The sequence below is a fragment of the Misgurnus anguillicaudatus genome, chromosome 2, assembly GCF_027580225.2.
Source record: "Misgurnus anguillicaudatus chromosome 2, ASM2758022v2, whole genome shotgun sequence".
Lineage (NCBI taxonomy): Eukaryota > Metazoa > Chordata > Actinopteri > Cypriniformes > Cobitidae > Misgurnus > Misgurnus anguillicaudatus.
This window is the reverse complement of record NC_073338.2, coordinates 23540722-23557174: the sequence shown is the minus strand read 5'-3', so window position 1 is coordinate 23557174 and position 16453 is coordinate 23540722. Positions and strand designations below refer to the sequence as shown.

The 16453-nt window shown below is 39.1% G+C and overlaps 2 protein-coding genes across 2 annotated transcripts in view; both read left to right on the top strand.

The window, feature by feature from the left end:
- The first annotated feature begins 479 nt into the window (after positions 1-479).
- On the top strand, positions 480-1878 carry atpsckmt (fATP synthase c subunit lysine N-methyltransferase). The gene is made up of 4 exons (XM_055203931.2): positions 480-1011; positions 1135-1272; positions 1362-1412; positions 1516-1878. Exons 1-4 carry the CDS (start codon positions 727-729, stop codon positions 1711-1713), a joined length of 672 nt encoding a protein of 223 aa, XP_055059906.1. The 5' UTR covers positions 480-726; the 3' UTR covers positions 1714-1878.
- Positions 1879-4116: 2238 nt separating this feature from the next.
- marchf6 (membrane-associated ring finger (C3HC4) 6) overlaps positions 4117-16453 on the top strand; it is a 37978-nt gene continuing 25641 nt past the window's right edge. The window contains exons 1-6 of the mRNA XM_073874962.1: positions 4117-4412; positions 5091-5190; positions 8483-8556; positions 11465-11608; positions 11707-11806; positions 11972-12140. Coding sequence (XP_073731063.1) covers positions 4394-4412; positions 5091-5190; positions 8483-8556; positions 11465-11608; positions 11707-11806; positions 11972-12140 — 606 coding nt within the window. The 5' untranslated portion in view covers positions 4117-4393. The remainder of the gene's footprint in view (positions 4413-5090; positions 5191-8482; positions 8557-11464; positions 11609-11706; positions 11807-11971; positions 12141-16453) is intronic.

Below are 16453 nucleotides of genomic sequence, written 5' to 3'. Positions count from 1 at the left end.
ACAAAATTACATACAATTGACATTGTAAGGCTGTCTAATTTGGTAAACATGATTATTTTTGTTGATGAATTTGACACAAAAATGCATTGCAGTTATTCTTCACTTTAAACTTTTTGATTACTATGCATAAAAAAATCAACCTTTTACCATAGACTGTATGTTGTATCCAACAAAAACATTTTTTTTATCGTACAATTGCTGTTTTACATATTACTGAAATAACATTCAAGAATGGAGTAGCAATGAAAGGACATATTATGCATCTTATATTGCCTCCCTCTGGATCATCAACGTAATTGCATAGGCCCTAAAGATAGTATGTAAATTAACACGCTGTGCACATTTAACTGTAGTTAGTTTTGGTTTTGTTTACATGTGTTTATGTATTATAACACATGTTTATAATCATATTTAACAATCATATTTATTGTGTGCCTGCCCAGCCCATCTGTGGCAGGTGACCACTTGGACCAGAGTGGAACTAATGACGCTCAGTCAATGCATCACATCGGACCAATAACGGGATGCACCAATATTCATACAGTATGCTTATGCAGTTCGGTGATAGTTTTATATGAATTACGTGACTATAAAATTTAAGACGATGTCGTTAACTTAATAAAATGATCTGATTGTTACAAGAGTATCTGATTGGTTTTAAATAAATGCGCGTGTCGTTGGACAGAGGTATTGAGGTCAGTTGATCAGTCCTGCTGTCATTTCAGGATGTCTGACATTGACATACAGTCAAGTCCTTCAACAGAGACAAATAAGCCTGGATCAGGTGACAACGGTGCTTTTAAAAAACGACTTGGTATTATTGCAACTTGTGTCGTCGGAGGGTCATTGGTTGCGTTGTATGCAGTGACTGGACCGTTTGTTGCACCGGCATTAAGAAAAGTTTGTCTTCCGTTCGTTCCTGCAACCACAACACAAATTCAAAACGTCATTAAGGCTTTGCAAAGCCGATCGGGCTCTCTGGTTGATATAGGCAGCGGAGATGGACGAATAGTGAGTTTGGAAGTTTCAAATATGCTTGTCATTTACTGCAATAAAGTACTATGATACAATATTGCTGCAACACTATTCAGAGTTAAATAATATGAGCATGTGTTTCACCTGGGTTTGGTGTAGGTTATAGCTGCTGCAAAAAGGGGCTTTAAAGCAGTTGGCTTTGAGCTGAACCCATGGCTGGTCTTGTATTCCCGTTATAAAGCCTGGAGGGAAGGTGTTCATCACAGCACATCTTTTCATATTTCAGACCTATGGAAGGTAAGTACTCACAAAGACACTTTTATAAGCCATTATATACCAATGTGATTTGTATAAAGGTCAAGCTGTGTGGTTTCCTTATTTCATAGGTCAGTTTTTCAGAATACTCGAATGTTGTCATTTTTGGAGTTCCTCAAATGGTAAAATGTTCTTCATTGTCAGAATAGATAAATGCCATACTTTGTATGAGTTTTCCTGAGCTTGTCAATGATTCGACAAAATTTTGTAATGTTTTCTCCACAGATGGAACAGCTTGAAGTCAAGCTACAAACGGAGCTACAGGGTTCAGCTAAAGTGGTAGCTTGTCGCTTTCCTTTTCCAACTTGGACTCCTGATGAGGTAGCTGGTGAGGGAATTGACACGGTGTGGATTTACGATGCCAAGACATTCAAAACTCCCATCAGGAACGATAAACACATTGAAAGAAACGACATGTCATAATACTTCAGCAGTAATAAACAAGGATAAGAAGTCTTTTACAACACATAAACTGACAAGCATTGTTGTACATGTCAGCTGACTGTTTTATGTTTGTTGTTTATTATTTTGATTGTGTTCACATGATTGTTTGTTTGAGCAAATATAAAACATTTTTATTCTTATTTATATGACTGGTTGTAAAAAAGTCTTTTAACTAATTTTGATTTATAAGATTAGTAAACATTACTATATCTCAAAGATGTATGATCATGTGAGGAGTGGAGTTGACAACGTTTAAAGTATTCGTGTTTAAAAGTTTCATTTCCTTATAAGTAGTCTGTATTACAAAATGTGACATTGCCTGTGAAAACCCAGCCAAAGTGTGTGCCCAGCTAGAAATTAAAAGTTCTAGGAACGTTCTCTGGGAGTTCCCAATGTTCCCAAAAACATTCTGCCAACGTTAAAAGTGACTAGTTTTTTTTGGGTTCTGGGAGCGTTTCTGTGTTGTCTGAACATTAGAGGAATGTTATGACAATGTCATGTTTTAATGTTCACACAATGTTTAAAACAACAACTGTTTATTATATTGACTTGTTTGACTGTTATGTAAATGATAGAGAAACATTGCATTTTATTATTTTAGAAAACATTATTTCTGAATGTTTAGTAAATGTATTGCTGTGGAAAGCTCAATTCACTTACTGGGTTTGGATGTTGATGTTTTGTTTAGTTTGGAGTCGCCCTTGTTGTGATTGGTGTTTGTTTTGGTTGGACTCTTGACACTTGGCTTTTGGCTTGCTAGTTTTTTCCTGGTTGTGTTGACTTTGTGTTAGTGCACCACGTTTGTTATGAAAAGTTAATAGTGTAATTCTGTGGTGCTTGATACATAATGGTAAAGATCATCACCTAGTTAATTTGCTAATCAAGGGTTTATTTTCTGTCAAGAATTTGGATGAGATCCAGTGCTTTCACAGCCGTTTGTCATTGGGGAGTTTTGGAAACTTTGGACAAAAAATCTCCGCTGTATAATTGGGATGCACAAACATCAATAATCGGAGTATGAGTCTCAACCATGGTGACAATTAAATAAAGACTTCATGCTGCAATGCATGCTGAGTATTAACAAATTACAAATCTCATTCAGGACTCCCAGCATGCACTGCAGCATGGATAAATAAGGATTTTTTTTAAAAATTTTATTTGTCACCATGGTTGAGATTCGTGGTCTGATTCTTGATGTTTGTGCATCCCAATTTTGCAGTGGATGGTTTTTGTGCAGGGTTTCTGGGGCTCCTTGGTGACGGACTGCTGTGAAAGAGCTGGATCTATATACATTGTTGGCAGAAAATAGGCTTTTGATCTGTAAATGAATTAGGTGATGATCTTTACCATTATGTACCAACAATCACAGAATTACACTATTAACTTTGCATGTTCGTAACAGATGTGATGCATTAACACAAAGTTAACACAACCAGGGGAAAAATTAGCAAGCCAAAAGTCAAGTGTCAAGAGTCCAACTAAAACAAACACTAATCACAATAAGGGTTACTTAAAATGAAACAAAACATCAACATCTAGACCTAATAAGTGAATTGTGTTTTCTACAGCAGTATATTTGCTGAACATTCGGAAGTAATGTTTTATAGAGTGATAAAATGCAGTGTTTCTCTGTCATTTACATAACAGTCAAACAAGTCAATATAATAAACAGTTGTTGTTTTAAACATTGTGTGAACATTAAAACGTTTAAAAATGGTAAAATGTAACATTCCAGACAACACAGAAACGTTCTTAGAGCTTAAAAAAAACTAGTCACTTTTAACGTTGGCAGAATGTTTTTGGGAACATTGGGAACTTTCAGAGAGCGTTCTTGGAACTTTTAATTTCTAGCTGGGTGTGCGTGCGTGTGATTAGTTGTTCACAAAATCATCCTACATAATTTAAATAAAATTCTTTGAAAATATAACTTTGATATCTTTAATATTGGCCATGTCATAGATTCAAATCAATGACTTAAATAAAACTTTGATGATAATTTTTATTATTAGATCATCAGACTTTAACCTGCATTCACAGATAAATGTTGGATGTAAATAAACAAAGTATGTTTCTTAAATAAAACGAACTTATTAGAATTTTACATCAGATTTGTTTTTAAAGTGGAGTGTATAATTATATAATGATCATTATAATGTTGTATATTGATCATGTTTTAATAATAATTTATGTTGCAACCATAACATTTAATTCTCCATTTTATGTCTTTTTTATTCCTTCATAATTATACCAAATTTATATTGTAATTTAGCATATCTGATCGTGTTAATGTTAATATGTTTTTATGTAATAAAAAGAAAGCGAGAATGATCCAGCTTGATACACGACTCGTAAAGGGCTAGGAAGTGTCGTAAACTGTCGCAAATCAGAACTGGAGCTGCACCTTCACGGATCCAGAGGCCACAATCCTTTACGATAAACATGTTCAGTGCAGCCGAGATGGTCGACAAACAAATAGCTTGATTTCTGCGCACGACGCCAACAAGACCTTCCTGTCCGAGCTTATGTGGCGTTCATGGTCGGATCGCGTTCGTCATGTTGCATAATAGCGTAGTTGTGAGCTAGCTGATCTTGTGTTTTGTTTCGCTGTGTGTGTGTGTTATGTATCGGCTGTAAAGAGGACAGTGCGTCACCATACAAGATGGACACTGCCGAAGAAGGTAAGCTGTCTAAACACAGCGGCACGTTAGCCCATGTCTGTTGGTTTTATTTTAAATATATATTGGCTGCAAACCTACGGTTTGTATGGTTACCACTACGTAATGATTTAGCCTGGAGTTAATTAAATAACCAGCTTTAATAGGCCAATGATATGTGGCCCTCGCAAGCTAACGAGCTAAAATGCTTTCCTGCCTCAGGTTTGTAAAGCTGTCATTCTGTCTAAGTAAATGAGTGAACTTAGATCGTTACAGGATATCGAGGCGTAAATGACAAAGTAGTTGTTACAATCTGGGCAACGATCATGACATGTAAAATTTTCATGTGTAAATAAATGAAAACTGAAATATGACATGTATGATATGTAGCCATGATTTCTTATGTGCGCGTGTGTGTGTGTGTGTGTTTTCATAGTGGTTTGTTGTCTAAGATGCTGCTTTTTAGTAATATGATTAGATTTTGTATTGTTATAGCAACAATAGAGCCAAATAATATCAGATGACAATAAACTCAAGTCATTAAACTTTATAACCAACAAATCTTATTCAGTGTTTTTGTAGATTGTCATGAAGCCGCATGTAGTTGCTTGCAGCATTAATTGCTTATAAGAGTGCATTGTAAGTGTGCATTAGGGATAATATGTGTGGATTTAACGTGTTTATTTTGCTCTTTTCTTGCAGCTGATATATGTAGGGTGTGTCGTTCAGAGGGAACTCAAGACAAACCGCTCTACCATCCATGTGTCTGTACTGGAAGTATTAAGTTCATCCACCAAGAATGGTAAGAGCTCTGTTTTTCACGTAGCATGAAATTCATGAAGCTTTTATTACAGTAGACGTATAAACACGATGTTGAATTGTGTTAAGAAAACAGGTTGAAAAGTTAAAGGTCACATGACACAGTGTTTCTGCTGATCTCATTTTAATGTTGAGTACCAACAAAGTAGTACTGCATCCTTCATATCCCAGAAAATTCTTTAGTTTTATCAGTTTTATAAAAGACAGATCAGCTGTATTTGCTAGTTTCCCAGAAAAACCAGAGCCCCTGGAGGTGTACCCACTGGCGCAGCGAGTCACGAGCAAGCAACACGCACAAAACATTATCCCACTATGTCTAGACAACGTCTGATTTCCTATTTGTTCATGTCGTTTACATTATATGCGCTTATGTGACATTTGTCAGCAAAACACAGACATTTGATGAAGTTTTGCTTAGCAACTGCGACTCATGATTCAGTTGGGACCACCCAATTTCAACAAAATCCAGCTTTAAACAAACACACTTGCACAACTCTGGTGCTACCCTGGATAAACAAACTATATCCATTGTTTTCATAATGCTGGGTTCATTGGGAAGCTGACAAAGCTTAAATTTCCCTCACAAACAAAAACACACTTCTTTGGTGATGTTAATTTTGTGTCAGCTTTTGGTTGGTGTGTGTGCGCACTATTCTGGTTGAAGTGCCCATATAAGGACTTCCACTGTACTTTCCCCAGTGAAGTTGCCCATAACGGGAATATGAAGATTTTTACTTATGAATCGTTTACTTATGAATCTTGTACGATCCTTGGCAAAGTGCATTTGGCACAGAAATACTCAAGTTCAGCTGCTTTTTTGACACTTTGCCAATTGTTTAGCATGATGAATCTAACTCTTTAACAATGTTAATCAGTCAGGATGCATGATATCGATTTAGAGTATCGATTTAGTGTTTAAATAGCCTAACCGTTACTCTTTACGGTTAGGAACGGTTCTCGACATAATAAAAATGCGAACAGACAGACACACAGAGATTCCTGCCTTTATTAGAGTGAAGAATATGTTCAGCCCCCTCCCTCCGAAGCTTCGAATATTCAGTGTTATACCATGGTCTGTTTAAATACTCGATTCTGATTGACTGGAAGGTGTGCATTAAAACTGTTTAATGCACAGGTAGTTCCAGTCAGTTTAATTTCAGAAATAATCTGCTACTATAAACATTGGTAACCATAGTAACACAGTTACACTTGCAGAGAGAGCGAACGAGACATAAGTGCGTCTCTCTTTAAAGTGCGCAGGTTTTATTTCAGCACTACTTTATTTAAAGCGGATGGAGTGCGAGCCTTAACTTAAGAAAATGACCGACATTTTTACTCGTCTGTTGAAAAATGTACACTGTTAACAGTCATTACAGCTTTAACTTGGCAAATAACCAAGGTATAAGCGTGATAATCCACGGCTAGCCATGCATTAAAGGGTTTTAATGCACTTCGCAGACACTACAATAAATTTGTAGATTACTTGCATACATTCTCTTTTTTTAAGGACCAAGTGTAAAATTCCGGGTTTTATTTCATTTGAAAGAATATTTGGAGGTTCTTCGCCTCTACGTCGTGCATTAAAACCCTTTAATGCATGGCTAGCCATGGATTATCCCTTACTTGATTACCGCCGAAGCTTCGAAGCTCAAAAAAAAAAACCTATTAAGTACAGGTGTTAATGGGATTTGAGCTCATCCAATTTCAGAGGTAGTCGAAAATCCTTTCGAATGTGTTGTTATTTTGATGTACACGGCGCTCATGAGGTTAAATGTGTTCAAGCAGCTACAAAAGACCGCCTACTCTATGCTTATTGATTTTATGTGATGAACCAAGCACAATGTTTTTCCTTCGGTCCTGACTTCTAGCTTGAAACCCACAATGTTCAGTGTGCTTTTTGGGCTATCAATGATCAAATGAAAGCTTCTGCTCTCTGCCTCTTTCGTTTTTGTTTCATTTTGCTAGCGTATTTTTTCATAGCTCAGAAATATTACAGAATGCTCTTATGTTGCATTCACACCAATTCCTGTGTTGGTGGACGCTTGAGCATTTGAGTTCATTCGCACGTGAAATTCTAGTCATTCGAGACATGCACGTTGAAATTCGCGTCATGGGAGGGGCTTCTGTGAGTCCGCTGAGTAATCTCGTCACTACTACATCAAGGTCCTGATTGGTTAACGCGGCGCGGAAATCCGCCAAAGTTTTTCAACACGCGCGTTTCCCGCGACAGCGCTCAGTTCATGTGGAACGTGCCGCAGGATGCCTAATCGCGTCTTTGCATTGACTCAACATGTAAATCACTCGCGCTTGCCGCCTCTACCGCGTCTGGTGTGAACCCTGCATTACAAATACATGTACAAATCGTTGTTTACCAGAGACGGATTAAAATGCCAGGTGTAAACATGAATTTGTCTCTCTCTCAGCCACTTGTGATTCAATCGACCAAAATGCACATTAATACCAGGTATAAACAGGACCTTACCATATCACACTTTTCCCCTTTCACATTTTCACAAGTTATACGTCACCAGTGGTCTGACTCATGCCTGAAGCCACTTTATTGTTCATTTATTACACCTTGCTATAAAAATAAAGGTTGCAATTTGATCATTTAACTGCACAGAGCAAAATGTCCTGCAATAATTATAGGTTTTGTCCTCTGGGCTAAATCAGTAATGGGACAAATTGGTCAGTGTGAAATGGAAAACCAGTTGCAAAGTAAAGAGGTTTTCTGGCAAACAGGATTATGAGTTGACTTGCTGTTCATTAGCAAGCTTGCGTGTCAACAAGTCTTTATTTTGCCATGTATAGTGATGTACTGATGTAGTATTGCACAAATACCCTAAAAATAGTGTGTTTTGATATGTGTATTGCACCGAATAAGAAAAACTGAGTAATTTTGATATGCTTAATAGGCCAAATGCAAATTTGGCATTTGTATGCTAAAAATGTGAATGTCAGTCAGTGGAGCATAGCCTCATAATGTAGATTGGCCTTACTATTGGGGCCAGTTATTTTTGTTAGGCTTTGTATTCAATTTTGTTTTGTATGTGCTTTTGGCTTACAGAGCGGAAAGAGCCGGTGACATCCATTCATTAGATTAACTGTATGTTTAAAACGTCACTGAGACTGTAAATTTTTGCAACTGTGGAGGCCCTAGACAATGTAATGGTGACTAACTTTGTGTAAATTAGAAACGAAGAAGGATTTTCTGTGCTTTACCACGCATATCACTCACCCTTATGTCCCCCTTCTAACCCCTTGTGTGTTCACAGCTTGGTGCAGTGGCTTAAACACAGCAGAAAAGAGTACTGCGAATTATGCAAGCACAGATTTGCTTTCACGCCAAGTAAGTAACTCACTTTAATTATATACTTTAGGGGGAAGTATGGCCATGAAACGGCTCTAAACTGTTACAACTGTTCAAACGGCCTGGTCAATAGTGGCGATTGTGGGCCGTTTGGTGTCATGTGATTTAAGAGCAAAGCACTCATGTTTTCTGATGTAGCTGGTTCATTGCAAGGGTGAAATGAGGTTTTAACAAACCCATATGTGCCTACATTTTAAAAATGTGCATAAAACATGTAAAAAAGCGCATATAACTTTGTGCATGGAAGCACTTTAACCCAATAAATCCCTAGATGTGCATCAAAAAGTCATGTGCTGCACATTGGACGGCATAACTGGACTAACCATCTTGCAGAACTCATTGCACAGCATCTAAAATGTGAATTTGGGAGTAGTGAGACAAACTGGTAAAGACTTTTATGTTGATGGTTCGGTAATATTACTTTACAGAAATCCACATCTGAAAGCCGGTGTAGCCTATAGTGTTTTGTTTCTGTACTCTGAGGTGATTATACATGAAAATGGTTACAAACAGTGCCTTTATGCTTTTCTTACTGATATTAAGTGCCAGTTTATCCAGAAGTGACGGTTTTGCTCTCTTCAGCTCACTGAATGGAAACGCATGCTTCATTCGCATATGTTTAATGGGATATTCCAATCATGCGCGTAAGTTTAATATGCACCTTTGGATGGAAACAAGGCTATTGTTGTGTGACTTTACAATCAAGGTGCCTTGAAAACCCTGGAAGCGTGGATTCGACTACTCTCTTTTAGAAGTTTGGGAGCAATGTAAACACAGGTTGGAAAGCTGCCATTGTGTGGAATTTCTTTAGGAACTTAATAATACGCTCCATTGATTCAGACACAGACGGCATCCCTGTTGACATTTCCTTTTGTTTGCACTCAAATGTTACCATCTGTGTTTTTGTGGGCAGAATGAAACTGATGTTTCAATGCTCAGGGGTTATTTTAAAGGCCTTGTGGTGTGTGCACACCAAAAGCAAAGTGATCATGTGCCGCGCGTTACTCGCTCTAGTTTTTCTTGCAGGATTACCTGTTTTTTGTCACTCGCACAAATTAAATAATGCTTTCCTATATTTTCTGATATATCAGATGTTCTAAACTCCTTGTTATTTGAATTGCGTGACAATGCGTCATGCGAATTTTGCGCTCAAATTGAATTTTTTATTATGCGAAGAAGATGCAATTGAGGCGATATTTTGCACTTTTACAGCAACTGCATCACCCAATTTGCACCATTTGCGTCCCTCGACTTCGTATTAAGTTTGTACGTAATCTACTTGTGCAAATAATTAAATTTGCTTTCGGTGTGTACACACCATTACAGGCTTTTCTGCAATGTTTGTATTTGTTTTTAAAGGGTTATGCTTAATTCTGCAGTTAAAAAGCTTTACAATTAACTCTTTCCCTGCCTGCGTGTTTTTTTAAGTTGCCAGCCAGGGCCAGCCTTTTTCATGATTTTTATAGGGCTGAATGATACATCGAATTTTCATCGTCATCGCGATATGAACTCACGCGATGAACACATCGCAACAGACAGCCTTGACGTGATGAATGAAGGGAAAACGGTAAGCGCATGTAATAAACGTTTGACCTATCATGTTCAGTCCTGAAGACATGGTTTGCGCGTTCATGCTATTAGGCTCAGCTACGCTCAGATTGATTTGTGAGGTGTCAGTTGCGACGCTGTGCCTGTTAGCAAAAACGATGGCGAAGGAAGTGAACAGCACTTCAGCTATATCATGGAATTATTTTGGATTTAGGAGAGATGACGGCGCAAACACAGGTACTGTGGAAGCGGTGATTCACATATTGTGTCTATTGCGCGCTCAAGTTCATTATTTCAAATGTTGGCGTGCAGTATGTGCGCTCTGGAAGTGCCGCGGTCGCACATGGTGCGACGCGCTCATTTTTTCCAGGCTTTTCAAAAACATTTTAACTTTTCAGAATGACACAAGCGCAGCGTGCAGGTCATGTGACAATAACCTACGTGTCTAGCGTTTTCCACGCGTTTTAGGCGCGACATGTGAATGGCCCCTAAAACATGAAAAATATCAAATATTTATCGCAACTCACATCGTCATCGCAACATTAAACAATGTCACCGCACATCGCAACCTTTCCTCACATCGTGCAGCCCTAATTTTCACAAAAGTTTAATGCCTTTCAGAAAATGTTCTTCTTAAAATATATAAACATACAATATATCAAATGAAAGAACAGACCCTCTGCTTTCAAATATGGGTAGGTTTCTTTAAAAACACCAAATTTTGAGCAAAAGCTAAGATAATTGCATTTTTGCAAAGGACTTTTGATAGAGATCAAATGCAGAGCGATCCTCAAAACTCAAAATAGCCCTAGGGCGATACTTCCGGGTTTTATCAGTTGCAGATTATCCACCTGGTGGATAATAGTGGTATTGCGGAAATCTGGAAATACTCGTCATTGGCAGGGAAGCGTTTTCTCTTAATTGATAAGTTAACTCGTCAATGGCGGGGAAAGAGTTAAGCCATTTCAGAACATGATGTTTATTAAACAACTGTAAAAATTTCCAAACACTCACTTTGAGCAACTTAAAGGAACAGTATGTAGGATTGTGGCCAAAACTGATATTGCAATCACAAAACTGGTGGCCAATAGACAACATGACAACATAAACATCAATTGAGGGCTGCAACTCCACTTTTGTCAGTGATATAATTATTTGAAATGAAAATGATTTCTTAATTTATAGTGACATATCAGGGACATTTTAGTATTAATTGATATACATTTATTACATACTGTTCCTTTAACTTTAACCACTAATGTATTCACTACCAATTACTAATGGTGAAAACACCCCAATGTTGTTTAAAATATGTTGTCTTCACCTCTTTCTTTCCCAGTTTACTCTCCAGACATGCCTTCACGGCTCCCAGTACAGGACATTTTCGCTGGGTTGGTCACCAGTATAGGCACGGCCATCCGATACTGGTTTCATTACACGCTTGTTGCCTTTGCGTGGCTGGGAGTTGTACCTTTAACAGCATGTAAGTGATGGCCAAAAGTTGGGATCTGTTGTGCTTCATTTGCCGTATTTTGCTTTATGCTGTTTTGTGGCTCACTCTATGTTCTCCATTTCCAACAGGTCGCATCTATAAGTGTCTGTTCACCGGTTCAGTGAGTTCCCTCCTGACCCTGCCGTTAGATATGCTCTCCACGTACGTACCAGACAGGAAAGCGCTCAGGTTTTCCCCTTAAAATATTAATTTAGTTTGCAGATTGTCTCAATGTGAAATCTGACAGTTTTTGCTGAAAGTTTACTGTGGTTCTGTTCAAGTTTGTGTGGTGAATTGTAATATGAGTGGGATATGTTTGGGCAATGATCAGTGTTAAATGTTCATGCTCTCCACAGAGAACCTGCTGGCTGACTGTCTTCAGGGATGCTTTGTGGTGACCTGCACCCTCTGCGCCTTCATCAGTCTGGTGTGGCTGCGGGAGCAGATTGTTCATGGTGGAGCTCCTTTATGGCTGGACCAGAACCAACAGCAGCCTGCCAATGCAGCAGGACCGCCCAATGAGGTAGACTATGAGCGTTTGCACTTAAGAACCCAAACATGATAGCAACGAATTAGGGATGTCCCGATCCGATCACGTGATCGGAAATCGGCCCCGATCACGTGGTTTCAGACTCGATCGGAATCGGACGTTACCTCCCGATCAGGACTCGGATACATATGCAGGGTTTAAATCCATTAAGGTCTCGCTCTGCTCCGCGCCAGTGTACGCGCTGCGCTGGTGCGTGTGAACTGATGAGAAGAGAATTGGCTTGTTCGACTTCATGCAGCGCCACAAGAACCGGCAGCCGGATGACGTCAAAGTTCCGCGAGAGCGATTTAAAAGCAAACTCCTCCGTATGATTTCGCGGATCACTCTCGCGGTGGTTTTACGTCACCCGGCTGTCGATTGTTGCGGCGCCGCATGAAGTCGAACAAGCCTATTGACGTGCTTTCATTCATAGGCTTCACACTCGTGCGTGCAAGGAACCCACGACAAAACCGGGTTTTTTACCGCTCATTTAAACGACGCGTTGATCGTTTTTGTCATCATGTGCTCAGACGCAGCTCCGCGTCTCACTCAGAACCTCAAGAACGCGCATTCGCGCAGGATACTGTAGAGATGAGAGATAGAGGTAAGAATGGTGCCCACGTCGAGAAAACTTAATAGAAGTCTAGAAACAAAGTATTAAAGTGTGTATAGCCATGTCACTCATCTCATCACAATATGTTAACTAGATAACTGGATACAACTGATTGTATAGTTTAATAAAATAATGTATTTTGATTATACAGATTAATTATGACCTAACTATAGGTATTTAATAACTAACTGCTGATCAGCTTAGGGAATCTCTATGGCTAATTTATAAGATATATTGCTGAATCAGTAGCCTATGTTGTTTTTCTTGTTAATTGAGTCTTTTTGGGTAGCCTATTTTATGCATAGATTTAGTCAAGGAGGTTGAGTCTTATAACTTCCTTCAAAGTTTGATCAATTGTGCATAATGACATGTGCAACAAATGCATATAGGGTGTCAGACTCATAGATTTGCATAATTTAAAGTTCAAGTTTTAAAGTTTGGGTCAACATGTGGCACAGATTTAAAACTGAAACTAAAATCCTATCAGAGGTCCAAAATGTAATTTAAACACACCAGTGGCTTTGCTGTCATCAGGATTAAACATGTTACCGCTCGAACCCTCCCTCCCAACAGAGCATCCCCACAAAACAAATCTCAATTTAACCCCTGTACATATACTATATATATTCTCATTATTTTTTAACACATCTGTAGTTATGCACTGGCACAGAGTTAGACTCTTTTGACTCCACACAGAAACAGCAATGCGTGCGGCATGACATAAGGAACATTCTGGTTCTGTTTTTTCGCTCTATATTCTTTTTTTTATGTATTATAGAAGTATCGGATCGGGACTCGGTATCGGCAGATACTCAAAATCAAATGACTCGGACTCGAGGGCAAAAAAACCTGATCGGGACATCCCTACAACGAATGATCATTGTTTTTATGATTGATTTGGTTTAAATTCTTCTTATTGGTTATGGAAATCGATCGAAATTAAGTCACAACCTCGAACTTCATATTCAAAAATGGAATTGTCGATGCTGCAACGCCTCCATGTCATGTCCGGCTGGGTTGCCAAGTGGGAATAAAACACATGTTGAGTGCTGCGAGTCAACCTCCTCTTACTTAGCTAGCTACAGCCAGTCAAAATATAGCATGGCAGATGCAGGAGACGCCACACGAGCTGCTCTTTATATGGGAAACAAAAAACCAGCAAGCGCCTCTCGCTTTCAGCTGAACTGAATCAGAACAGAGCGGGTGCACAGCAGAACGGCGTCTGTGCCAGGACCGGTCGTTTCTCTGATCTGAGATCTGTTTAAGTTTCACAACAACTTATTTTGGTTGCTTAAGAGTTATGAAAACAGCATTTAAACATGACTTATTGGGGTAAAGTCTCACAATCTCGTCTAACGGTAATAAAAGCACATTTTTAAGGTGCAAAGTACTGACAGGAATGTTCATCTGACAGGAAGTTTCTTTTTATCAGGTATGTGTGAACCATATTTTTCACAAGCAATACGACTCTAAAAATGAGTCTAAAAATGGCATAGCCATACATTTTTTGTGGTTTAAAATAAAAGAAAAAATCGAGAATCAAATTGGGACCGTGACCTTAGAATCAAAAATGTATCGAATCGAGGATTTGGAGAATCGTGACACCCCTTAGCGTAAAGCACTGAGAGAGGGGCTGTTTACACTTGGTATTAAGATGTGTTTTCATCGATCGGATCACAAGTGGACGAGAGAGACACATTACGTTTACACCTGGTATTTAAATCCGTCTCTTTTGTCCACTTTCGACCGCTTCTGTGCTGAATACTATGAGGGGGTGGTCTGTGAGACGGTGGGCGAGTCTCTCTGCTGTCATTCAAACCCGAGCGGGAGTAATTATGAGTTTATATGGACGCAAACTAATATTATGTCGGAGTGCACTGCTTGTTTAGCAAGTAAACATGCTGCACAGTGTTTTGTACATGAGTATGTAAGAGCTTACTTTGAATTTTCAGCGCAGTTGATGAAATATAATCGCGCAACTTTCACACGCTTTCAAAACGAAACTACGGAGATCAGCCGCTTAGTTTTATCAATGAAAGGCTAAAAATAGCGCGGTTCACCGAATGTTCACGCCAGAAGTCAAAAAAGACGTAAAACTTGTGTTTAATACCTCATATTAGATAAATGGGCGGAGAGAAGGCGGTCGCGTGTGGCTGTTCGAACGCATTCAACCACATGTGCGTTCCGCAACTCCAAAGTGATCCGATTGAAAGTGGTTTCGACTACCTCTGGATGTGGTCGAAAGTGGACGAGCTCAAAATGTTTTAAACACCGTTTACACCTGGCATTAACGTCGTCCACTTGTGATCCGATCGACAAAAACACATGTTAATGCCAAGTGTAAACAGCCTCAGAGTGTAGCGTTATAGGCATACAGTGATTTCTGGCTTAACTTTGATGAAGTAAACAAAAATACCGTCAAGTGTAAGATGTACCGTTTACCATAAGTTCATTTAAAGGTGCAATGTGGGACTGTTAGAAAGGATCTTTTGACAGAATATAATATACATAACTATTAGGGTTGTGCCGATAGACGATAGTATCGTGTATCGACGATCTTCAGAGTCAGACATATCGCCAACGGCAGGCTGTCATGGCGATAGTCAAGACAATAGTTGGCGAATGGTTATTATTGTCATAGTTTAAGATTAACATGCACATTGCATGCTTTTCCTCAAATGAGGGTTTGTGGGCTTCACTTTACACGGAGAGCTTGTAAAGAGAGAATTCCTTCTTGCACGTACCTGCACTTAATGCGCGCGTCTTGGACTCCTTAAAGCATGTCATGCACGTCATGAGCTGTTGCGCTTCTACCTGTCTCACGTGCACGCGCTCTTGCATCTGTCCGAAAACTAAACGTAAACTAAAGTGGTAATCCTTATGTATTCATTCAGTTTAATGCGTTTCATGCGAGCTGAGGCAAACTATCCCTTTTGTTTAAATTATATAACCCGCTGCATATTGGCGCCTCTCTCACTCTCGCGTACGTGCAGAGAGCTGCGCTCTCTCCGAAGTCAGATCACTAGGTAGTATGATATGCATTTCAAGGAGTTGAAGCAATACATCCCTCGTGTTTAAAATATGATTGTGTTTAAAACATGATCGCATTTCGCTGGACTGATGTGCTTAAAAAGGCACCTCTGAAAGCACCACTGCTTGACATGTGTAGCCTTCTGCAACAGCACTAAACAAATGCATTGAATTGTTTGTTTGTGCATGCACGTCTGTGTGCGCAGGTGCATGTTTTACATTCATTAAGTAATCATGTTAAATAATCAGGATTATGATTTTTCCCATAATTGAGCAACCCTAGCTTTGACATTTCCTTGCACCAGAGAGTCTGTTAGCGCGCAGAGGGTTAAAACCAGCGAGTCTCGTTCCCTGGCACGCAGGACATTTTAGAGCGCCTGATGACGCGCTCGTATCAATAGAATCAGTTTTAAGAAGGTTGCGGTCATGACGGTAATGCTCTTGTTCTATTTGTCAACCAATCAAGTGAATTGTCATAATAAGTAAAAAAGAAAAAAAAATAGTAAACTCTTGCCCCGCCCCCCGATACTATCGTGTATCGCCGATCTCACAGGCTGACGATAGGACGATCTCAAAATGGGGCATATCGCCCAACACTAATAACTATAATATCAGTGGTGTATAAAGACTTGCATAAGGAACTGTATTGTTTTTATTACCTTAG

Bases quoted from the DNA above. Each gene is read 5' to 3' on its own strand.
- atpsckmt (XM_055203931.2), top strand. From the start codon at position 727: ATGTCTGACATTGACATACAGTCAAGTCCTTCAACAGAGACAAATAAG. The intron at 1,012-1,134 runs GTGAGTTTGGAA...GGTTTGGTGTAG, and splicing joins GCAGCGGAGATGGACGAATA to GTTATAGCTGCTGCAAAAAG. The intron at 1,273-1,361 runs GTAAGTACTCAC...CTTATTTCATAG, and splicing joins ATATTTCAGACCTATGGAAG to GTCAGTTTTTCAGAATACTC.